Raw genomic sequence first — 25817 nt, 5'->3', positions numbered from 1 at the left:
TGCTTTGTGTTTGTGTTCAACACTGCACCCAGTCTAAACATGTTTATTAGCCATAGTTCATTGAAAGAGCAGGTTTTTGTAATATAATATAATATTATATACAAACAGCAGACAGTTTTACTGTATATTTAACAAACGTTTTTGGCCATTATAGAACTAGTCGATATCTAGAGTATATTAAGTCTCATTTAATGCATGACTTTACTTGTTTTGACACTAAAAACAACAGCAACAACAACTCCATAAAGTAGAGAAACGCTTCAGCAGCTCTTGCCTCATTTCCTTGCAGCTACAGTGAAGATAGATTTGGGCCAGATGAGAATGGGTAAGTGAGCGCTGAATCATTCAACATCCGAAGAAACTGAGCTTAGATGTGGGAGAGTTCGCCTGGAGATAATCTCTTTATTCCAGGCCGGAAAGCATCGATCTGGACATCAGGGGGTAAGGGCAGAGATGTCACAAGAGAGATGGAGAAATAATAACTCAGGAGGAAGGAGAGAAGCCAAGCTTACAGTACGGCCTGCAGAGACAAAACCCATCGACAATCATACCAACAAACACTACAAGCATGCCTGATCAACTATATGAAAATAAATCAACACGCATTAATCGCATGATGCAAGATTGTGACTAAAAGACTTCCTTAATGTGTCTTTCACATTGTTTATTCAATTATGAGCATGAAAGATTTTAGTAATAATGTGCTGTTCCATTCACACCATTATCTAGTTACATTATTTACTTGGCACCGATGGTTGAAGTTGGAAAAAACAAAAAACACTGATATATGACCATACTGTTTGCCTGTTGAGAGCAGATAGTGATCTCACTGTTCAAACATGCCTTTCTTTTGTACACACAGTGCCAAAGGCCTTGAACTGCAAGAGGATACTCCTCTTTAGGTGCACGTCTGAGGTGCAAATTACACATAATGGCCTTTTGCAAATTGATTTATGTGAATATACAAACAACAGTTAAACCCTGCAGGCAACTGACTAGGCCTTCAATGGCACAGTGACTAACAATTGTTCCCCGCAAGATCCCTATCAAGTTAACTGCATTTCAAAGAGACATCCGAAGACAAAGGCAGGGCCACTGGGAGGGCAGTCACAGTAACACCCTTTTTGCATGCAATACGGACTGTTTAAGGATTAATTGTTAACATCAATTCAGGACAGAAATTAATCTGAACAGGATGTTCATCTTTAACAGCTTTAGTAAAGCTCAGAATGATTTGAAACACATTTACAATATAGACACAATGTTACGGTTTGATTATGAGGTAAATCTAATGCAAAGGTCTCATTACATTTTAAAAGAAAAAACTAATAAATATATTAAACATTCCTCTTTTAAAATAATTAAAAGAGGACAGATTTCGTGAAGTTCACCAGCATACTGAAGTTTGAAATGACAAAGATGTATTAGTTGTGCTGTCTCTTTAACCGCGGCGTGTATAGGGGCGTGTCTGATATAAAGAAGGGGCGTGTCTGTTTAGAGATGGGGCGGGGTTGAATGAATTATTGCACAGAGCGGTGAGTTTACAGCAGAGCGTGACACAGGAAGGATGCGGGCTGCTGTGTGTGTGTATTGTCACAACTGAGATATATATATGTGTTACGTATAAAGAAGCAACGAAAAGAGCTCGGGGAAATATTTAGCTCCAGCAAACAGAAAGGCTTCATAAATACACCCGGCGGATAAAACCACAAGCGGCACAGTGTATGGACCACACCATTACATAGAGTAAGTTATTATAACTTCATTTAAAAGAGAGTGAGATATTTTGCACAATTAAAACCTGCATGAACGATTGTTTCAGCACTCTTGTGACAGATATTATCTAGTAGGTGGCGTTGGGTTAGGTCAAAGTTTTTGTTTAGTTGGTTGAGATAAACCATTTGTACTAACACTATATTAACAAGAGACCTCCACCAGTCTTCAAAGCCATGGTCAAATTAGGGAGGGTCACTAGTCTCTAGTCTGGAAAGCTGTTTATCATTTTGAGAATATGTGGTACTTCTTACAATATAGAAGTAAACAATGCAACCGTTAAATATTTGCATGCATTTGCATAAAAACGCTTCCTTTCCTCTGACAGAAGCGCGCTGTGTGTTCATTGTTTATTTCTATGAGGATCCGTCATCGTCATCCTCATCACTGCTCCACATGGTCAGCTGGATCATTGTTCTTTATGTGCTTCTGCGCTTCACGCGACACTCTCGAGTCAAATGCTCTTAAATATTGATTTTCTCCCTCTTGTTCCCTGACAAGAGCTCAAATTTGCTCAATCAACACACGTCATTTTTGTTGCGACACAGTCGCTTCTCTCGTCATCGTGCTGATGTCCATGTGCATGACTGCTATGCAATATTGCCGGTGTAATTGATGCACAGCATACGTAGCATAACATTTCTTTGTAGTGAATTGAATGCAGGTTTATAAACGGAACTGAAAGAGACCACTGAGAGGTTTGTCACAAAGGGAAGACCCAGTGCACTGGGAATGGGAATAGAAATGGTGCCCATGGCAATGTATGAATGTGATGAACTTGAATGTCCTGACCTACATTGTAAAACCATAATCATAGAATTTGTTTTTAAAGCATTTATAGCATTATGTATAGCATTATGCATAAATAGATAAAATATAAAATCAATTAAATTCAATTTTAAATCAATCTCAATTGGCATACTCAGAACTCTGAGGGGAAAAAATTGAATTGTGAGACAAACTCTAATTTAGAATTTTTGTCTCACAATTCTGACTTTTTTTCTCAGAATTCTGAGTTATCTTACAATTGTGAATTTTCTCTCAATTGCAATTATATTTCACATTTCCGAGTTTATATCTCACAATTCTAAGAAAATCTGTGAGAAGTCTGAATTATGAGATAAAACTTCACTTTTTTTTAATCCTGTGGTAGAAGAAAGCTTCCATAAGATAATGTATAAACATGTTACAACTTTATATATATGTTTTTTATTTTGCACTAAGAATGCGGTTGTATTCCAGAGATTATGAGCTTTCCATGATGAGACCATGGGTTTGAATACTAATGAAATCTGATGTTATAACCTAACTCAACTTAAATCTATCATCAAGGATTAACATAATAATGCAGCTTAAAATAGGTCAAATGTACATCCCTCAGTTACAGTAAGAATACAATAGAAGCAGTTTTAATTCAGAAGATATTAAGTTGCCCTAAAAACTATGTGCACAAGTATGTTATTATAATATCATTTTATTTGTTAAATCTTTCAAAGCATCCTAAAAATAGCAAAAAGCCACAAACCCACTATTGTTATAAAACTATAAGTATTTCATTAAAAGTCAGGACTACAGTATTTGGATTCTTTCTGGTTGTTAAACATTAGTGGATCATAAATCACTTCGAAATCACAAGTTTGTTAAAACTCAGTTATGAACTGATTTTACTAATGCATTATTAAAATCACAAGTTTGTTAACATTAGTTAACTCACTGTGAACTAACATGAACAAACTATTAATGACTGTATTTTTAATAACTAGCATTAACAAGGATTAATAAATAGTGTAATAAATGTACTGTTCATTGTTCGTTCATGTTAACAAATGACAACATATTATAAAGTGAAATAAGAAAACATTCCAAAAACATTTTATGAAGTTAAAATCCTTTAGAGATCCCATATATTTATTTTTCATGTTAGTAACAATAGCTGTAATAGCTGTTTGTTACTGTGGTAAGTTATTGTAAAGGCCTAATCACCATATGAACTGATGGTTGACTTTGGTGATGGCATATGGAGCAACACTCAAGTGCGTCTAAAGGTCTGTGTTTACACACGTGTGTCCACACATGTCCATGTGCACCAGCTGAAAAATGGGTTTGTTTAGTTAGAGAAGTTCAGCACCTGCTGGTCATCCTGGTACCCAGGTTAATGTGTTTCCCGTTCCTCACTCTCCCTCAGTAAACAGACCGCCAGGAACAGATGTACAAGTTAATGTACACACTGCTCTCGCATATGTTTTCTTTCTGTTAGTTTACTCGAAACGACTTCCTTTTAACTTTTACAGGAAAAATATCTCAATTTTACCTGCTTTAATGTCAGACTGAGCAGAAGTGTGTGTTTTCCAATGCAAGTCTGTGCTGTTGGCACTTTTAGTGTTTTAGCTTTCTCATTTGCAATTGAAAAGTGTGCCATGAACCTCATTACTGTGCTGTTCAACAGCTGCCCTGGGGTTTTTCCGAGTATCATCTTAATTATAAGATCTTTTTTTGTCAGCCTCAATGGGTTTGAATGGATGTACAATGCTAGTTGGTTTCATGTATCTTATTTTTTTTTATAAAAAACTAATGAAATAGATTCAATTTAGGATTCTACTACATAGCAACCTGTTTCTTATGGATTGATGTTCTGGGGAGTGTTTTTAAGTATGTAATCAGTTTCTGTTAATGGGAAAATAAAACCATCTGGTGTTAAAAGGACAATATTAGTTTTCCAGGAAAACAACAGTGATATACAGCAAAAAGAAGACCACAGTATGGTATTTATCTCTGTACTGTGTGTGAGCATGTCCACGACCTCAACAGTTCTGCATGTCTGTGTGTGGCTCAATTTACGTCCAGACTTTTCACGTTCCAGGAAATTCCACATAAACTGTAATTTTTCCCTAGAACAAGGCAGTGAAAGCACTGTCAAGCGCCGGAGGGTGAAAGATGGCTGAAAGAGCTGTTAGTTGTGGCAGAATCATCATACAAATACAGATGTTATGAGGTACAAGATGAAGCCAATTGCAGATGGAGATATCACATGAGATTTATTTAACATGATACAGTAGGCAGGGTAAAGCTGTGTGAATTCAACCTTGTCCAAACCCACAATCACTCTCTCTGATCCACTGCCAGTTCACTGACCGCGTTAAACTTTACGTAACCTCTGCAAACAAACTCTGAAACATCAGAATCGTGCACTGTTTAATTAGTGGCATTTGACAGGGCAAGTATCAGAATCTCATAATTAAAGCTAAATATTAAACAGCCTTGTCACTTATCTTGCAACAGTTGTGCTATGGACATGATACTTCAAATCATGCAGTCCTTGAGTGTAAAAATCTGAATTTTGTTTATTAAGTTTTAAACCAATCAATTTGCATGACTTTTCCAGTTTTCCAGTTGTACTTTATATACAGTTGAGGTCAAAAGTTTACATACACCTTGCAGAATCTGTAAAAATGTTAATTATTTTACCAAAATAAGAGGGATCATACAAAATAATAGTTGAATTTATAAAAGTGACCCCGTTCAAATGTTTACATACGCTTGATTCTTAATACTGTGTTGTTACCTGAATGATCCACAGCTGTGTTTTTTTTTATTTAGTGATATTTGTTCATGAGTCCCTTGTTTGTCCTGAACAGTTAAACTGCCTACTGTTCTTCAGAAAAATACTTCAGTTTTCTTTTTCCCCAACATTTTTGTGTGTTTGAACCCTTTCCAACTGACAGTATGATTTTTGAGATCCACCTTTTCACACTGAGGACAACTAAGGGGCTCATATGCAACTATTACAGAAGGTGCAAATGCTCACTGATGCTCCAGAAGGAAACACAATGCATTAAGAGCTGAGGGGTGGAAACGTTTTGAATTTGAAGATCAGGGTAAATTTTAATTAGTCTTCTGGGAAACATGTAAGTATTCTATAAACATGTAAGTAAATATTCTGTTCAAAATTGTACTTATCTACTAATCAAAAGTTATCTTAATGCACAAACATGCTGAAAAACCAAATAATTTGTGAAACCGGAAGGATTTTTCTAAAGAACAGCGGGCAGTTTAACAGTTCAGGACAAACAAGGGATTCATGAACAACAATCAAAGAAAAAAACATCAGTCAGGTAACAACACAGTATTAACAATCAAGTGTATGTAAAGTTTTGAACAGGGTCATTTTAATAAATTCAACTGTTATTTTCTCTTGTGGACTATTAAAACGTCTTTTACGTGAAATATCTTTTTCAGGTCAGTACTAAATAAAAAATAACATGCATTTTGTGTGATCCCTCTTATTTTGGTAAAATAATTAAAATTTTGCAGAAACTTTTGACCTTAACTGTAAATTAAGGTTAAGGTTACTAAAAATAATTTAGTTCAATTTTTTGTCAGTTTTAGAGCTTGATGTATATTTATTATAAAATTATTTTATTAATTAAATACATGATTTTCAGTGTTGCCAAGTCCATGGTTTTCCAGTGGAATTGGGCTTTTTTAACACTGTTGCCACGGGTTGTTTTTCATGTCCACAGGTTGAAGCGATCCCAAGAACGTTTTATTTAGCCCCTGGAATGCGAACTGTGCCCGGGGAACCCCGCCAAAAAACATGTATTTTACCCCCCTCGAAATGCAATTAGGCTAGTTTTGTGTAAATAAGTAAATAAATAAATAAAGTAACTTGTTTTATCTTATTTTAATACTTCATTTAATATTTTACTTTTAAAAAGGGGTCATGAAATTAATTATATTATGTTTCCTGAGGTGTACTTCACCAAAAACAGTCATAATTTAGATATAAATCGCATTTTTCTTCCCTGATTTTGAACGGTCCATTGGAAGGGGCGTGTCTGCTGTGAGAATTTTCTGTAAACACCCACTGCTATGATTGGCTAACATCTTTGCATATGAAATGAGCACAAGTGGAACTCTTTTGAAAACATTACTGCGTTTTTAGCATAATAGCTACCAAGATGAAGTAATTATTGATTATTGCATTATATTTAGAATTAATCCAGTTGCATCAAAGGTTGCAGCACTGCACTGCAGCTAAACAGTGTCACGTTTACACAGAGCTCACTATTGCAATGATCTCTATATTGCAATATGATGTGTGCAATCTCACAAATACTTTCATCAGAACTAACACAATGAAAGCTAGTGGTCTACTGATGTGTGTATTTTTTATTTATTTTTTTTTAATTAGGATTATAATCATAAAACGTATCGAGCAATGCTGGCCTTTGCGATATATCAGTCAACCACTAGTGAGTCATGTACTTTCCATTCGCTTACTTTCCAACCTATATGTAGTGTAATGGCTTCATTCATTCAGTTGTATTCACATTTGCCACACTCGGCACTCCTGTGAAATTAATGCAGATTGTGACAAAATAAGAGGGGAGTGTCTAGATGAAATCTTAACACAAGTGCTCACAGGAGATGCATTTTTTAAGACTAACTGCAAAACTGACCACTTGTGATGAGATCACTGAAAATACATCTTAATTACCAGGTAGAAACTGGGCCTGTAGACTCTTAATCTTCTCTAACACTATTTTTGTTTTATATGTCAAATCTTTTTGATATAAGAATATTTGATGGTAGGAAAATGTGTATTGTGTGGGTTACTAGGTAGTAGTAAAAGCATTTTTTGTTGTTGTACAATGAAATGTTCCCTGGAAGTAATAATAAGGCATTGTTTGAATATCTGAGTGTGGTTTCGTCGCTTATTCTCTGTTCTTTTTTTCCATGACGCATTAACGTAAAAGCAAAAAAACTCCAGATCACCTCTCTTGAGCGTCAAGACGGCATTTCAGCTATTTAAAATGATGCCTTTCATGGATCCCATCACTGGAAACATCCCAGGCATGTTTTATGACTGCAGACTGTGTGTTTCTAAAGAGTCTTGTTGGCCCAGTAACATCACACCTGGTGAGGATGAGAGTGGCTGTAATGTTCACAGCTGGGTGTCAAACCTGCCTTTAAGTGAAATAGACTCTCATTAAAGTGAGAGGGAAAGTTCTAGAGCAGTAGAAGTGTTTGTAGCTTCATGTAGCCGATGTATGCAAATACATCATTATGTTGAACCCCAACTAATTCTCTCGCAGTTATATCATTGGGTAGTTATACTGTGTATGGGTCATTCTATAATTAGGGGTACTTTTAGAATGTGACAATGTGAAGAAAACAGTTCCCTGTTTCCCAAAAGCCCAAACATGACCTTACACAGCTGCCTGAAAACAATCTATATTGTATAAAGTGCTATATAAATAAAGGTGATCTGTAGGAGCATGTGCATTAAATATATCATCTGTGTTTTCTACTGTCCACCTTTTTACCTTTACTGGGTAACAGAGTTGACAGGTAACTTAGTTGACGTTTTTAGTGTTTTGGGTCTATACTTAACATAGAAACCTAGAACTACTGAGCATATGGTATGTTTAGAAATATATTTTCATAAACAAAACAAGTTTAGTTAAACTGTCTTGTTAAAATTCGCAGCAATAATACTTGTGTAACACTGTTGACAGTCAGTTAATCCACTCTTGACACAGGTTTGCTAGTTTAACCAATATTAAGGGAAAGAGAGAGAACATAACTTATAGCGTTTCATCCATCTGCTTCAAGAGAAAATATCATCATACTGGGCAAATTATGCAAGAATGGGCCAAACTATTCCTTTTTGTGGGGGGTTTTCTAGTGGGTAACTTAGTCGACAGTGGTTTCTCGGACACAAATAAAACAAGTTATATCACACTTAACATATTATTTTTGAAGCGCACACCCAAATGTCTTGATAACCTAATCTAACTAAAAGGAAAACTGTAAAATTACAGAATTTTCATTCTTAAATGCAGAGTAGAATGAGCAACAAACAAAACTGGACAGCTGAATACCAGGGTTGTACATGATATGATCATTTTTGAACAAAATGGTGTGTTTGGTAAAAATATAATTGCTTACTAGAAAATTAAGCATTGCCCTGGTGAAAAAACCAGCATATGCTGGTAGGTATGTTTTGATGCTGGTTTATGCTGGTCCTTTGCTGGTTCATGCTGGTCCTTGACCAGCAACATGACCAGCAAAAACCAGCAAAGGACCAGCTTAAACCAGCATCAAAACCTACCTAACCAGCATATGCTGGTTTTTTCACCAGGGCGGGGCTTCATATTGATGAAAATATTAAACAATATACTTCACAGACATGAGATGTACCCACAGGCATCAGGGAGATGCTATTAATATGCGTGGCACTGAAATCGCGTTTAAATGCACGATCACCTTTTACTTTCACTTTAGATTCACGATCACATACTCTGTCTATATTACAGAGCAGGAGTTTTTAAGGCACATTTTACAAATTTAGATGTTTGTCAGTGGTGTGCAGGATGGCAAATCATTCGCCTTCGTCCTATTAGCCATCTCTCCTTACTCTGTTTATGTGGTAAGTGAAGTTTTATGTACTGTAATGTAACAGGCTAAGGTACCGCTAGCAAGCGGCTAACCATGTCCCTTTAGTGACTCCGTAGAACGCGTTATTCGTTAGCCTTTCCGAATAGAGATTCACCCTTCGGTCATACCACGTTTTGTAAGCTTTCCACATGTTAATTTTGTACGAAAAATAATGTAAATAGGGTACACGGAGTTGTATGAAGTTCATCCTAACAGTCACTGGAGTAACGTTACCAATAACAGGCGCGTTTATGCAGGCCTGCTGTGCTGTTTGTTTGTTTTGGTGTGATGGGGAATTGAGCTTATGGTGTGTTTATGCTCTTACGGAAGGGCAGGGAGCTGATTTCTGTTGGGATGGGAGGGCGTAGACACTTTGCCCTTCCTGTCTAAAACCCTCGTTTACAATCTCTATCTGTTTCACAATATCTGTCTGTGGCTGTACCAGGAATCAGCTGTATTTCACTTGATAATCCAGACATAATGAGCTGGTTTTAAAGAGTTGTTTATGGGTTAAAAATCAATATTCATTCATTCTTTTACTCTAAATGACTAACTTGTTTAGTAAGTGCCAGTTTAAGATGATTTGGGGCCGGTTCACACCAAAAACGATAACTTTAATGTTCATATCAACGGTTTATAAGGTTGTGTTTATTATAAGCACGTCTGCCGCTTTATATGCTTAACCTCTTTAAAGCAAGATTAAGTCATGTTACGTTCATCAGATGGAAAAATCGTTGTGAAAGTGAATGAAACTGTTCCTCTTTGTCTTTATTGTTTTACATTTGTTTTGTGGATCTCCCTATTCCATAGAATTATAATGATTATTAAAATGATAGGTATAGTTATTGTCCTGTGTGGATAGATAGAAATACAGAAAGGCAAAGTAGCAGTGTTCCCCACACTGGTCTGTTGTTGTGGTGTCGTCTATTTTAAATATACCCAGCCCCAAACTGCACGTAAATACAAACCAAACTGTGGTTGTCTCTCAGATGGTCATTTCCTGTGTGAGAGAGTAGTTCATGCTAGATAGTGAGGCTTGATGATGCAGTTCGTTGGGTTGGCCGTGTGTTTGTCTTGCTGTCATCTGTCTGTCTGTGTTTTGGGAGCAGTATCTGACGACTGTCTACTGTAAATATGCAGCTTTGAAAATATTTTGCTTTGGAGCTGGGTGAATATAGATGTGCTGACGTGATTATTCTTGCCAGTAACAATGGATTGTGTGTGTGTGTAAAGGCCAACATTTTTACTCTGTGAATAATCCTGTACATGGCTTTATTGTTCTTTGCTCGAAAACAACAATGTCCAGAAAAAATACAGCGCAGTACAGTGAAAATCATTGCATGGTTATTTTAGGATTGTACCTTTTATATCAAGTACTTGTTTTCTATCCACCATTTGAATGCACATTAGAATTAAAGTCAAGATGATGGATTTGGGGAGACCAGAGGGCAAAGGAGGAAAGAAAAGGATGAAAGAGAAATATAAATTCATGAAAATGTATAAAAACAAATGAAAATAAAAGTATAAATCAATATAAAATGAAAAAACATAAAAAAACAAGTAAAATATAAATAAATAAATAATGTGTTGATATGTAAATAAATATAAATAAATGTAAATATAAGAACAAAAAAAAGTAAATATAAAAATATAAACACAAATATAAATGTAAAAAGTAAATGTGTAAAAATAAACAAATAAAATGTACATAAATATGAAAAAATATTAAACAAAATAAATATGAATTAATGTAAATATAAAAACAAAACATAAAGATTAAAATAAAAAGATTAAAAAATAAAAATACAAATAAATATGAAAATGTGTTACTTATAAATACATATAAATGTACATATAAGAATAAACAATAAATATAACAAATAAATGTAAGTATAAAAATATAAACAAAGATATAAATGTAAAAATAAAGAAATAAAATATACACAATTATGAAAATATAGTAAATATAAAATAAATATGAATTAATGTAAATAAAAAACAAACAAACAACAAATACATATAAAGATAAACATGAACAAATAAAGAAAAAGTAAATCTGAAAATGTGTTAAATATATAAATATGTATAAATGTAAATATAGGCAAGAAAAATAAATGCGAGTATAAATATAAACAAAAATATAAAAGTAAAAATAAATTTGGAAAAATAAACAAGAAATAAAATGTACATAAATATGAAAATATAGTAAATATAAAATAAATACGAATGAATGTAAATAAAAATATAAAAACAACAAACACATAAAGATAAATAAACATGGAAAATAAGAAATAAAATACTAATAATTATTATAATGTGTTAAATAAATAAATAATTAATACATGTAAACTTAGCATAAATGTATAAAAAATAAACTGTAAATCTAAAAATATTTTAAAATATATATCAATGTAAAAATAAATGTGGAAAAATAAACAAGAAATAAAATATGCATAATTAAAAAACAATAAATATAATAAATAAATGAAATAAAATGTATAAATAAATAAAAATGGGTTCATATATAAATAAATGTAGATATAAGCACAAAAAATATGTAAATATAAAAAATGTAAGCAAAAATATACATGGAAAAATAAATGTGGAAAAAAAACAAGAAATAAAATATACATAGATATGAAAATATATTAATATAAAATGAATATGAATGAATGTAAATATACAAACAAAAATGTATATAAATATAAATAAACATGGAATAATGAATGTTAAATATAAAATTAAATATAAATGTAAACAAAAATATAAAAACTAATTATATATATATATATATTATTTTACTTTTATATATATTATTATACTAATAATATATATAAAGATAAAAATACATGTGAAAATATATTACATGAGATAATAGATACATGAAATACATGAGATAAAAAATAAATTTGAAAATGTATTAAATATTAAATATTAAACTAAAAATACTAATAAATATAAAAATATCTATAGTACCATTTAAATAGGTTAAGTACCTAAATTATAATAATTTAAAAATTATTTAATTCTATTTTCAGTTAAAACAGATTATTATGTTCTAATGAAGTTTGTTGCATAATTATTTGATTCATCATTTTGATTGGGTCATTACAGATTGTTCATAAATTGAATTCTAAAAATGTTTAGTCAACCATTTCCTTATTTATAGCCTGTATCACTTCATAAATACAGATACATCTGCCCTCATTATTGCAACCTAGATAAATCTTGTATGGTCAAATCTTTGCACTCCTTTTCTCAAGAAGACACATCTTTGCTGAAGTCTCATCCGTTTCGCTGTTCTCCCCCAGTTACCATCGACCCGGTCTCGTCTGTGACATATACTGTAACTACACCAGTCATCTCTCAGATGGCAAGGCAATACACCATTTTTAGTTGCAGCCAAGATGTTTACATCATCTAAACCACCACAAAGCGATTAAGATATTGACACCCGAGATAATGCTGGCTTGAACCTTTTGACTGATCTGTCTGAAAGCCCCATCCTGACCATTGTCATGCTATTTTAGCTCTGTGTAAGAGGTGTGCCACATTTAGCCCAGTAGCCTTTTGTAAGCAAATGCAGATGACACCTCAGGAAAGAAGGCGTCACGCTGAGGTGTTGCGTAACGTGCGACGGGAGGAAGAGAAGTTAACGAGGGACCATGGTGTGAAGATTATCTTATCTCAGGTGAATAATATTTACTCGCCCTTCCCCGCATCCTTTCCGCATGCAGCGTCGGATCTCCAAGAATAATGGGAGGCTTAGCATTATCTGAGGCACTACTAGATTAGCTGGCTTTTCAGAACTGGTTTTTAGGGTTATCAGCATCTGGGTGGACAAATGGGCCGAGAAGACGCCGTAGGTGCTTAGTCACTCTGCTGTGGGGAAGAGACCATTATGGGTAATTGAATTGAGCTCTGGTCAATGTCTGCTCTCCAGATCAAATATTTAGGCTATTTCTGGTTGTGCAGATGAAAGATGTTTCACAAGCAGTTGACATTTACATCAACATCCGTAGTCGTGCTGCTATTAAAAAAAAGGTCAGACATTCAGGTTTTTTTACACACTTACACACTTTCGTTAAAGGTCTGTTCACATCACAAGGCGTGAAAATAGGACACTAGGACAGCACAAAAAGACTTTTTTTTTCTTTTCTTTTTTTTTTTGGTCTTCGGTGTGAAATCGCTGGTGAATTCTAGGTCTTACCGCCTTTAAAGTGAGTATATTTCCTGTATTTATTTTTTTGTTCAGATGGTCTTTTACATTTATTTAGAATGCTTTTATGCAGAATGACTTACATTGTATTCAAGGTATAAATTTTGCGATTTTGTAGGATTAATTGTATCGGTGTATTTTAGTACGATTTATATACCACTATAGTACTTTATTTGTTTACAGCTTTTGTCATTTGTTGTTGTTGTTGATATTTTAACATTTTTATTTTGGTTGGAGTTATTTTTATTTATTTATTTATTTTAGTTTCAGTAATTTTAGTATTTAAAAGAAAATGTAAAAATGTTGCTTTGGAAACTAACTGAAAATAGGTTTAAGTTCTGATTAGGGCTGTCAAACGATTAATTGCGATTAATCGCATATAAAATAAAAGTTTGAGTTTACCTAATAAATGTGTGTGTACAGTGAGTAATTATTATGTCTATATAAATACACACAAATTAATTAAGAGAAATATGTTATTTATGTACAAAATATTTTTATTTATATATAATATAAATTATATAAAAATTATAATAAATACATATACTTCTAAATATTTCTAAAATATATACATGAATGTGTTTGTATTTATATATACATAATAATTATACACCGCACACGCACAAATATTAGGTAAACTCAAACTTTTACTTTGTATGCGATTAATCGCGATTAATCGTTTGACAGCCCTATTAAGTTCTAATATCTGATATTTATATTTTTAACTTTATTTCAATTAAAACAGAGTTTTACAGTTTTAGTTAACACCAGCACTGGATTGTGTGTTGCATGAATGCATGTGAAATTAGTTTCTGGAATTCAAGCTCTTGTGTAACCAAATCTTGGTCGATTTTAGAACATCTTTTTTTTTTTTTTTTTTTTTTTTCATTTTGTTCCTGATGAAAATAGACCTTTAATACCTTTAAGCTGTCTATCACCACCAAAGCCTAATGGCTATCCTAGGACAACATCCTAAATCATGCTAGCAATATATTAAACATGTTACCAATATGGTAATCATGCTAACAACATGCTAATCATGTTCGAAACATGCTATCAACATGTAAATATGCTTAAAACAGGCTAGCAACATTATATTATATCATTTGCCCGAATTCGATCATACTGTGTTCAGAAAGGAAATGACATGTACTACGAAACCCCTAAATACAAGATAGGAGAAAAAAAAATATTTTTTGAATAAGGATTTACTATTTGGGCACATCCCTACTTCCCATAATAACAAAAGACCAATAATTAAAGGAGAAGTCCACTTCCAAAACAAAGATTCACATATAATGTACTCACCCCCTTGTTCATGTCTTTCTTTCTTCAGTCGTTAAGAAATTATGTTTTTTGATGAAAACATTTCAGCATTTTTCTCCATATAATGGACTGATATGGTGCCCCGAGTTTGAACTTCCAAAATGCAGTTTAAATGCGGCTTCAAACAATTCCAGATGCGGTTGTAAATGATCCCAGTCGAGGAAAAAGTGTCTTATCTAGCAAAACAATCTGTTATTTTCATTAAAAAATACAATTTAAATACTTTTTAATCTCAAACGCTCGTCTTGTCTTGCTCTACCTGAACTCTGTGTACTCTGGCTCAAGACAGTTAGGGTATGTCGAAAAACTCCAATTGTATTTTCTCCCTCAACTTCAAAAATCATTTCAAAATCATCCTACATCACTGCAGAAGTACCGACCCAGTCTTTGCAAAGTGAACATGCAAAGAAGATCAAACACCCTTGACAAAAAAGGTAAAATACAGGATGATTTTGAAGTTGAGGGAGAACATGAGATGGGAGTTTTTTGACATACCCTAACTGTCATGAACTAGAAAAAAACATATCAGTCCATTATATCGAGAAAAATGCTGAAATGTTTTCCTCAAAAAACATAATTTCTTTATGACTGAAGAAAGAAAGACATGAACGTCTTGGATGACAAGGGGGTGAGCACATTATATGTGAATCTTTGTTTTGGAAGTGGACTTCTTCTTTAATGTAATATTTTTCCAAATACTTGCTCTCGCTGAAGATGGGGGCAGGATATATTTGTTTTTCCTCCTCCATTGCTGGTGTTGTTTTTTTTTGTTTTGTTGCTGTGGGAACTTTTTCGCAAGACATGAAATACGTACCAATAAGTACATATTACTGCAGTTTCCAATTGAAATGAACACTAGAGGTGGTAATACAGCGAGCCCTTGTAATCATTTTCGTACACAGTTATGATTACAGCTCCATATGTTTTGCTTTCTGGATTTAACAAGCTTGTTCAGTAGCTCAGCCGGAACAAAGTTAAACAGAATGTGGAATCCTTGGTTATGAATCCTGTAAAAAATATGACTGAAAGATGAGAGATCGAAAAATAAGCTAAAACGGCATGCTTGTAATTGCATTTTTACGTCACATTTGCTTTTGTTCATACTATCCGGTAGGTTTAGGTGTAGATGGTACGTTATTTTAAAACGTCACCGAGCATTAGAGTTATAGCACCACTCAACGGACATTTCAAGTCAAAACTGCAGTGACTGCACGTACAAAACCAATGCAGTGACTGTACAAAACCAATGTCACATAAAATGTACCATATGTACGTTCATCTGTTCCGGGGGTGGGGACGAACACTTATTTAGCACCACTCAGCAGATATTTTACATTGAAAATGTCACAATGTGTACATACTACATGTTGCGAATCTTGCTAAAAAGTTCCCACAGGTACGTTTTCGTCATGAGATCAGGTTGTTATTTTTATGGCACTTTATGATGCAAACCCTAATCTTAACCTTATAGTAAGTACGTTTTTAATTAATGTTAGTATGTAATTGTAGATTGTAGAATTGTGTTCTTTACCAGTCTTGGCGTCCCTTGCTGTTTAAAGATCTGTGGTAATGTAAGTTAGTTTGTACCACATGGGTCTCTGTCTGTGTGGCCCTGGGGTCATGAGGACCTCCGTCCGGGTCATTGGCTGCTAATGGACCCAGGCAGACGGATCTGTCCCAGCTGGATGCACACACCTCATCACATCACATCACATCTCTGCTGACAGATTTATGTTTAGTAGGAATCACTACGCGAGTCTAGAAATCTATTCACTCAATAATTGATGAACTGAGTGGCTTGCAGTTCATTCAGTTTGCTACTGCAAGGTGATGCAAGGAAACAACTCTGTCAAGTTGCATAATGAAACAATAATTGAATTCAAGCGAAAAAGAGCCTTTTTTAGCTGATTTGAGGATGCTGGTGTTGAGCAGAATGCATGTGATCAATTATTTATGGTTTAGACGTGTAATAAAAGGCGGCGGCTCACGCGCCTCTGGGCGTCTCTGCTCAGGCAGGCAAAGAAAAACTTTCACAGATCAACAGTAGATCATTCACTGTCTGAGTGCTAGGATGCACTCAGCACTTTTGTTTGATTCACAGAGAGACGCTTGTTCACAGAGAGCGAGCTTTCTGTTCGTCCACTGCAAAGACTAAAGACGACTTGAAGTGCATGTGACACGCAAGTGTGCTTCAGCCTTAAACAGCATGTTTCACTGTCTTAATGTTGTCATTAAATGAGACTAAATAACCCATTCTTCATGTTTAAAGGCGAAGTATGTCATTTCTGAACAACTAAAAGCAGCACAACTCCCAAGCAGGTCAGTGTTTAGCAGGTTAGCATGGCCAAGTTAGTCTCGGTTTTTCTGTATTATGCTTATATCATATTATATTATATTATATTATATTATATTATATTATATTATATTCATGACCCTATGTTAGACAAAAATATTATATTACATTATATTATAGGCCTATGATAATGCCTACAACCCTATATAGGTCAGGGAGATAATATAATATATAATATAATATAATATAATATAATATAATATAATATAATATAATATAATATATACCTACAGCCCTACATAGGACAAGCAGATGATATGATATTACATGATATGATAATACATGATGACATAATATGATATATTTTATATCCATGACCCTACATTAGACAAAAATATTATATTACATTATATTATAGGCTATTATATTACACTACATGATGACATAATATGATATAATTTTATATCCATGACCCTATGGTAGACAAAAACATTATATTTCATAATATAATATAATATAATATAATATAATATAATATAATATAATATAATATAATATAATATATACCTATAGCCCTACATATTATATTATATTAACATGATATAATTTTATATCAATGACCCTACATTAGACACAAATATTATATTACATTATATTATAGGTTATTATAATACTCTACATGATGACATAATATGGTATAATTTTATATCCATGACCCTATGGTAGACAAAAATATTACATTTCATTATATAATATAATCTGATATATACCTACAGCCCTACATAGGACAAGCAGATTATTATATTATATTATATTATATTATATTATATTATATTATATTATATTGTATTATATTGTGACATAATATAATATTATATAATTTTATATCCATGAACCTATGTACAAAAATATTATATTACATTATATGATATGTTATTATATTACCTACAACCCTAAATAGGTCAATGACATAATATAATTAATATAATATAATATAATATAATATAATATAATATAATATAATATAATATAATATAATATAATATATACCTACAACCCTACATAGGACAAACAGATTATCATATTATATTATATTATATTATATTATAACATAATATAATTTTATATTAATGACTCTACATTAGACGAAAATATTATATTACATTTATATTATAGGCTAATATAATACCTACAACGCTAGGTCAAAGAGAAAATATAATATAATGTAATTTAATATATTCTATAAAAAATATAATATTTTATTGTATTTAGATTATATTATAATTTATATTTCTTCTTATTTCTTATAGTTTATATTTCTACTTTTTTATTTTTCTACTCTTAATCTTTGAGATACAGTATTCAAACAATCTCTGGATTATGACTTTTAAAATCAGGATTTGTGGCTCGCTCTGAGATGCTTGTTAAAACCGAAGCCATCCCAAGTGCATTATGTGTGTGTGTCAGATATGCGTATGTTTTTCTATGAGATTTGCTAAACCTCCTAAACTCACACAGGGGTCAGAGGTTAGTATGTATAGGGTCACAGTGATGTAGAGAAGTAGGAGCGGATAGTGGGAGAGAGGGGGGTGTGTTTAGTCTGTACAGAGGAAGTCAAAATGCTCCCTATGAACTGAGTCACTATCACAGACGTTGCAAGGGTATTTGGAAAGTCACTCACCCCGTCAGAGGCCTGTTGTTTCCCACGCTGCCTTCCCATGCTCCCCGTACTTACTTCATATTTGCACGTCTATAAATAATGTTCCTCCCGACCAGAAGCATTTGATAAACTAGTCCAGAGATGCACATGGACCGCTGTTTGCCAAAGGTCATTAGCCTTTCCCGCAATACGTGCTAACAGGACACTTTTGGACGAATTAAGCTTAGAGATTACAGTGTGTCTATATAGAAGTGTTGTGCTAGAAACATACTTTACTCAAGTACACAAATTACAACTAACAATGAATATATTACATTTTAGTAATTCAGTACATTTCATGTAGTAATAACACAAAATCAAGCTTGCTTAGCTAGATGTGTGTGTGTTCACATAATTGTGGGGCCTTGGTTTTTTTGTGGGACAGGACAGAAATGCAGCGGAACTGTGTGTCTAGGGGATTTAGGGCTTTACATCTTTCATCTACTGCTTGTTTTTCTTCCAGCTCATGCCACCCAGCAGCAACACCTCATATAAACACTGCTGTCTTTGTCCAGAATGCTGTGAACTGTTGTTCTGCATTGTAATTTGTGTCGCTAACTGAATAATTTTGCATGTTGATTACTCACTGTCCCCTTTTTGGCCTTCTCTCTGTGCCCTTTTTATGAGAAATAATTTGTTAGTCTTATTAGACTTCCATATTTCTATTTAGATGATTTTCAAATTAGTGGGCAAAAACAGACCCATTTTGGGAAATGATGATCATTATTTATAAAGGTTTTCATTTTTCTCGCTTGTGGTTTGGGGGAAAACATTGTAGCTAACGGTATAAAACAACAGCTTTTAGCAGTAGCTAACCAGTTGCATCGGCAGTGGTCTGAACTAACATGTGGTAAGTGGTAACCTACTATGGCTAGCACCTTGTACCTGTGCTTTTGAGTTTGGACTAGTAGATACATGTTTGTTTGTTTGTTTGTTTGTTTGTTTATTTAGTTAGTTATTTGGTTATGATTGATATACACCAAAAGATTTTTTTTTAAAGAAATCAATACTTGCATAAGAAATTCTGCATTAAATTGTTCATAAGTGACAGTTTTATATTGGTACAAAAACCCGTTTTTGTTTTCTACTTTTAAATAAATGTTCAATTTCTATTTCTGTTCATTAAAGAATCATGTTTCCACAAAAATATTAAGCAGCACAACTTTTTTCAACATTGATAGTAGTAATATTAATAAAACCTTCTTGGGTAGCAAATCTGCATGTTATAATGATTTTTGAAGACTGGAGTAATGATCCTGAAAATTAAGCTTTGAAATCACAGGAAGAAATGATATATCAAAATATATTCAAATAGAAAACAGTTATTTCAAATTGTAATAATATTTTACAAAATTACAGTTTTTACTGTATTTTTGATCAAGTAAATGCAGCCTTGGTGTAATCTAATTCATTACATGATCGCAATCGCAATGATCGTAATCGCAAAATAAATTTGTGAAAATACCCACAAAAGATTATTAAAAGCTGTTTTTGTGTTAAATGAGAAAGTATAGGCGTTACAAATTATAGCTTATATTTGTTTGTTAAAACAGTAAAAGTCATTGGTAGCCAAAACAGCTTTGTTACCAGCAGTCATCAAAATACCTTCTTTTATGTTCCACAAAAGAAAGGTTTGAAACAACCATGAGGGTGAGTAAATGATGACCAACTTTAATGTTTTTGGGTGAACTATCCCTTTAATGTTATTGCTGTTGTTGTTGTTATTATTATTATTATTCATTTTTATTAAATGACTATTAAAAAACTAAATCTGTCAGCAGATGGGGGTAAATGTCTTTGAGTCATTCATTCATTTGATTCGCTCAAATCGCTAATTCATTTAGGTATAAAGTAAATGGCTCTCTTTATGAATGCGCCTTTGAATCATTGGTTCACACGATTAATTCAAAACACAAATTCATTCAGAAACTAAACGCCGCTGTGTTGCTCGTAGACACGGAGATGGCTTCAAAGTAACATGTTCTCTGCAAAATTGAGCAAAAACACATAATATTGTATTTAAAATATAACACAATATCAACTTCTTCAACATTATTTACTGAACTACTGTATAAAATCACATTTTAACTCGTGATCGGGACAAAATCAGCACTCGTGTCATATTGCTCTTGCTGCTCATGTGATACGTGATATATATAAATATGAGACAAAACACATACAGTGGCATTTTTTGCACCAATATATTGAATTTTAGGGCATACCTGCAACTATGGATAGTTGCCCTGCATCGTATTTGTCAACAGTCAACTATATGAAATATAAGATGAAGTACAAGTCTGGGGGCGTTAATTGCGTTAAAATATTTTAATCTTGTTTTTTTGTTATAACTAATTAACTCGTTTAACTCATTAAACTGAGATCCCTAGTTTTTATACATTATTTACAAAATACAGTTTAGAATTTACAGGATTTAGATTTAAATCACTTATTTGTTCTTTCTTGCCTCTGTACTAGTCTACAAACCTGGCAACAGCAGATATATTACTGGCTCTTGAATGACGAAATGCTCACTTAAAATAAAGTGTGAGCTACTGGCGCTATCTGTTGCTAATTTTACCACAACACAACTCTGAATACCCAACTTGGAAAATAAAATACTGATCCAATGCCACATTTTTTGGTTGTAATTTTCAGTCGAAGGGCAACAAGAGAAGCGATGTAAGTCTTCACTGCATTCCTAGCGATAAGAAGTGGTGAAAAGAATGGGAAGATGCCTGTGGATGAATAAACTTCCTAAAGACCCGTGTCTTTGTTCTCTCTATTTTAGCCCTGATGCCTTTGAGGCTTTTAGTAGAGCACAGCTACTGAAAGAGTTTCCAAGCGGCAGAGAAAAGAAACGCTAGATGTTGACGCTTGTCGTGACTCCGCAGCCACTGAAGGATTACACAGCTAGGATTTTACTCCATATTCGGGGTCGATTAGACACCTTGTGGGGACAAATTGATGGTACGGTATTTGGTTTAAGCCTAATCCATCACCGCATGTAAGATCTTTCAGTAGCTGTGGTCCTCGTATTTTATTTTGCAAGTTGTGTTGTGGTTAAAATAGCAACAGATAGCGCCAATAGCTCGCCGAGTGGAACCATTTCGTGTCACTAAAATAATGGCATCCCTATAGTTCACAATATGTAAAAACAATGTGGATTTTTTTTAAATAACGTAAATCTTTCACTGGTTTTCTACTACATAATATAGTAAGAGACATCACTTATGTTATGTTAAGTCACACCTGTCTTAAAACCCGGTGTGTCCTTTAAATTACTAAATGTAATTACGTTAAGTAAGGCGTGTTATGTAAACTTGATTAATGTACAGCAGAAATGACACTAATATTGACATTGTCACTGTGTTTTCCTGGGCATCATTTCCTGGGCTTGCTTTGTTTGCAGGTGGGCTCGTCGTCCCCTGCTCAGTGGATCCATGAAATGATGTCATGGAAACGGGTGTGTGCAGTGTAGAGCCGCAGGACTTCATCTCTCATTGGTTGAGCCTTATCCGCGCTCTCTCTAGCCTTCAGGGAGGGTGCTGGCTGCATGTTCAGTCAGTCTGTCTCTAACAGAAGACACAATAGAAGATGTTCATTATCTTTTATTTAACCAGTGATTTCTGATATTCAGTGGTTCTGAGACATGGTATGTAATTTGCACTGTATAATTAATCTTTAATGCCAGAGAGTGATAATGCTATTCTAGTCATTGAAGCACATAATTGATAAAACCATTCAAGTTTTTAATTTGGTCATTGACCATGCAGATATAATTTGATCAGTGAACAGTACAGTTGGAGAAAAACATCTTGGTTAATGCTAAAAGGAGGAAAATGCATGCATGCTGACAGGAAACGTTAACATCTGTGTGTGTGTGTGTGCGGAGGGGTGTTGCTATAGAGACGCAGGCAGGTAAGGGCATTATGAGGAAATGCAGACGAAGCTAGTAAAGGAAGACTCAGCCAGAAAGAGGTCATGAGTTGGCTTGGCACCTCAGTGATATTCAGTCTCGCTGTTCGTTTTTGAAGACTTCATGAATATTACAGCAGTTTTGTGACAGGAAAAACTTGTTGCCTGCCAAGCATTTGGCCCATCTCTCTCAGTGTTAATTTACAAACCTGGGAATAATGCCACAAGACTCTTCGGTGAGGGTAAGCATTTTATTCTTTTAAAGTGAGGTTTGTTTAAGAGCGTCACACCTTGTTGTGTGGTGTTTAGAGTCTGAGGTTGCACTTGTTTGTCTATGTGTGAATGTCTTCGTGCTTAATTTGATGTTAACTGCGGTAGTCCCTGATGAACTATGTAGTTCAGAGAATAGAGGTTAAGTTTAGAGTCATGTGAAATAATGTTACCCTGAGCCATCAATAGGGTCACGGCTTACCATGTTCCTTTGTCTCTGCCATTTATATAGTCATGGATGATTACAGAGGAAGTAGCTGTCACTTGCTAGACAGTCTTATCTCTATTGCAGAGCAATGCTGTTTGATGAGATGATATTGCTTCATCTCAATCATTGGCAAGTATTATTGGCAGCCAGTCACAATCTGTGACTATGTAATTGTGTATTCATAGGATTGTACATAGGTCCAATAACATGTTGTCAGCTAATTCACATGTATTTATTGAGAAAAATAGTAAAATATAGTCTGTGGCAGGTTTTATGAAATTCATCCTGTAAGGTCATTACACCGTAAGTATTTCACCAAGTAGTTAAAGGACTAGTTAATCCAAAAATGAAAATTCTGTAATCAATTACTCACCTTTATGTCGTTCCAAACCCGTAAGACCTTCATTCATCTTCAGTACACAAATTGAGATATTTTTGATGAAATTCGAGAGCTTTCTGACCCTGCATAGACAGCAATGCAACTACCATGTTCAAGGCCCCAAAAAAGTAGTCAGTCTCCAGCATGCGTTGTTTTCTTTGCACCCAAAAAGTATTATTGTAGCTTCATATAATTAAGGTTGAACAACTGATATCACATGCACTATTTTAACAATGTTCTTAATACCTTTCTGAGCCTTGAACATGTCAGTTCCATTGTTGTCTTTGCATGGTCAGAAAGCTGTCAGATTTCATCAAAAATATCTTAATTTGTGCTCCGAAGATGAACAAAAGTCACGGTGTGTCATGACATGAGGGTGAGTAATTAATGACAGAATTTTCATATTTGAGCGAGCTAACCTTTTAAACTCTCCACTACGTTCTTTCATCTTTCTCTGCTTATCTTATTAATGATATAAACTCCAGCTGCCTGACCGCAAGAATCCTGATCCGTGCCTCATCTGAATGCCAGAAACACTTCTGCAGTTTAGCTCAGGGAAAAGAATGACACTGCAGCTTCTGCTGGTATTCTGACCAGACACATTGATAAGACATCCTGGAACCGCCTGTGTTTTGCCTGGACTGCCAATTCCTTCTGTCTGTATTGATCTTGCACCTAGAAAGTCAAATAACACAGCAATAATTAACTTCATTTCTTGGCTTTGCACTGTGGTTTTGCTTAGAGTCAAGATGTCATTTCCAGTTAACTATGAAATCTGATTTTGATTTTGTTTGTTCCCAATTACAGATTATCTCCTGTTTGGCAACTGAAGTGACAGCCATCAAGACTGGACCAAGTCGAGCGGAGCAGAATCTGTTGGAACCAGAACCCTTTTAGGACTTGAAAAAGGACTAAAAACCCACTTATTTGTAAAACCACAACACCACCGGTCAAACGCAACTGTTTGGGTTTGTGAGTTGTGCAAACCAAGATGCCCATCTTAAAGCAGCTGGTGGTAGGGTCTCAGACCAAGCGGCGCTCCCGTATGGACCTCACCACTGAGATGATCAGCGCTCCCTTGGGTGACTTCCGGCACACCATGCATGTAGGGCGCAGCGGGGAAGCTTTCGGAGACACCTCTTTCCTCAGCACTCGATCTGGAGAGCCATCCCAAGAAGGCAACACCTTTCCCCGTTCTCCGAAACCGGGACTGCTGTCTCGTACCTTTCGGAGCAGCAAGCGCTCTCAATCCGTTACCAGAGTAGACCAGCGAGACAATACCCTCCTTCCTCCCAGTGAGTCTCCTACCTTTGTGAAGAATGCCATGTCCTTGCCCTTTCTGAACAATGAAGAAGGACAGGAGGGAGACAAAAGGGTGCTCAAGAGCTTGACCACCAGCCCTTCCAATGGAGCATCTGCTGATGCATTGGACCTGGAGCTCCATGAGAAACACTTCGGGGTGTTGACAGACTTGCGGCCTTCCCCATCGTACAACGGGGGAGGATTAAAGAAAGCTGAATCTGTGATGTCCTTCCATGTTGACCTTGGGCCCTCAATGCTGGGGGAAATCTTGGGGGTCATGGAAAAGGAGGATGATGACCAGGGGTTTGAAGAAGGCAAGAGCAGTGAGGGACGTGCATCTCCTCTTCCATGCATCCAGATAGGAGTGGAAATGGATGAGGAAATGAGGGAGGTTGTTCTGAAAGAAGAAGAACCGGAGGAGTTAGCTGCTCACAGCGAAGCTCCCTTGAGGGCTCCCAGCTCTGTTGACTTGGAGATCCAGAGTGAAGGCACCAGCACCCCAGAACCACACCACAAACACCTGCATCACCTCGACAGCTGCTCGGTTTCCAGCTCAGGTTCAGCCGCCATGGAAGAGAAGCCAACCAGTGAGCCTTACGAGGAAGATATTGGAGATACCGACAACCCCTGCAACCCAGACAATGAACCAGCCTTCTCCTCCTTCATGGAAGACGAGGATGATGAGATCCGAGTATGAAACCCAACAATCAGTAAACCTTTCTGGGAATGGAGAGATAAATATCTCAGACCAGAATTTGACATTGTGTAAAGAGGAGAAATGCAAAGACGGGGTGTAGATGTAAGCACGTCAAAGCTGGACAGATGCCTCAGGTTTCTGTGTCCCTGTCGAGATAAGTTGGGGAGACTGCTTTAGCTCAGACACCAAAGCCATCTGTCACACTACTGACCTATGCTAAGATGAGGAGCTGGATATGTTCAGTCCAACAGGGAGGGACCTGCTACAAGTTCCACTGATATCTCTGCTGAAGGAAA

General features: G+C 34.9%; 1 protein-coding gene across 2 annotated transcripts; it reads left to right on the top strand.

Moving 5' to 3' along the window:
* The first annotated feature begins 1541 nt into the window (after nucleotides 1-1541).
* Nucleotides 1542-25817, top strand: cdc42ep4a (CDC42 effector protein (Rho GTPase binding) 4a). Of its 2 annotated transcripts, none has more exons than XM_051102953.1 (2): nucleotides 1542-1746; nucleotides 24330-25817. In XM_051102953.1, exon 2 carries the CDS (start codon nucleotides 24514-24516, stop codon nucleotides 25519-25521), a length of 1008 nt encoding a protein of 335 aa, XP_050958910.1. In that variant the 5' UTR covers nucleotides 1542-1746; nucleotides 24330-24513; the 3' UTR covers nucleotides 25522-25817. The 2 variants fall into 2 exon arrangements, with proteins under 2 accessions (XP_050958910.1, XP_050958916.1); XM_051102959.1 differs by lacking the exon at nucleotides 1542-1746 and adding an exon at nucleotides 22494-22907.

The sequence above is a fragment of the Labeo rohita genome, chromosome 3 (genome assembly GCF_022985175.1).
Source record: "Labeo rohita strain BAU-BD-2019 chromosome 3, IGBB_LRoh.1.0, whole genome shotgun sequence".
Classification (NCBI taxonomy): Eukaryota; Metazoa; Chordata; class Actinopteri; order Cypriniformes; family Cyprinidae; genus Labeo; species Labeo rohita.
This window is presented reverse-complemented; position numbering and strand designations above follow the sequence as displayed.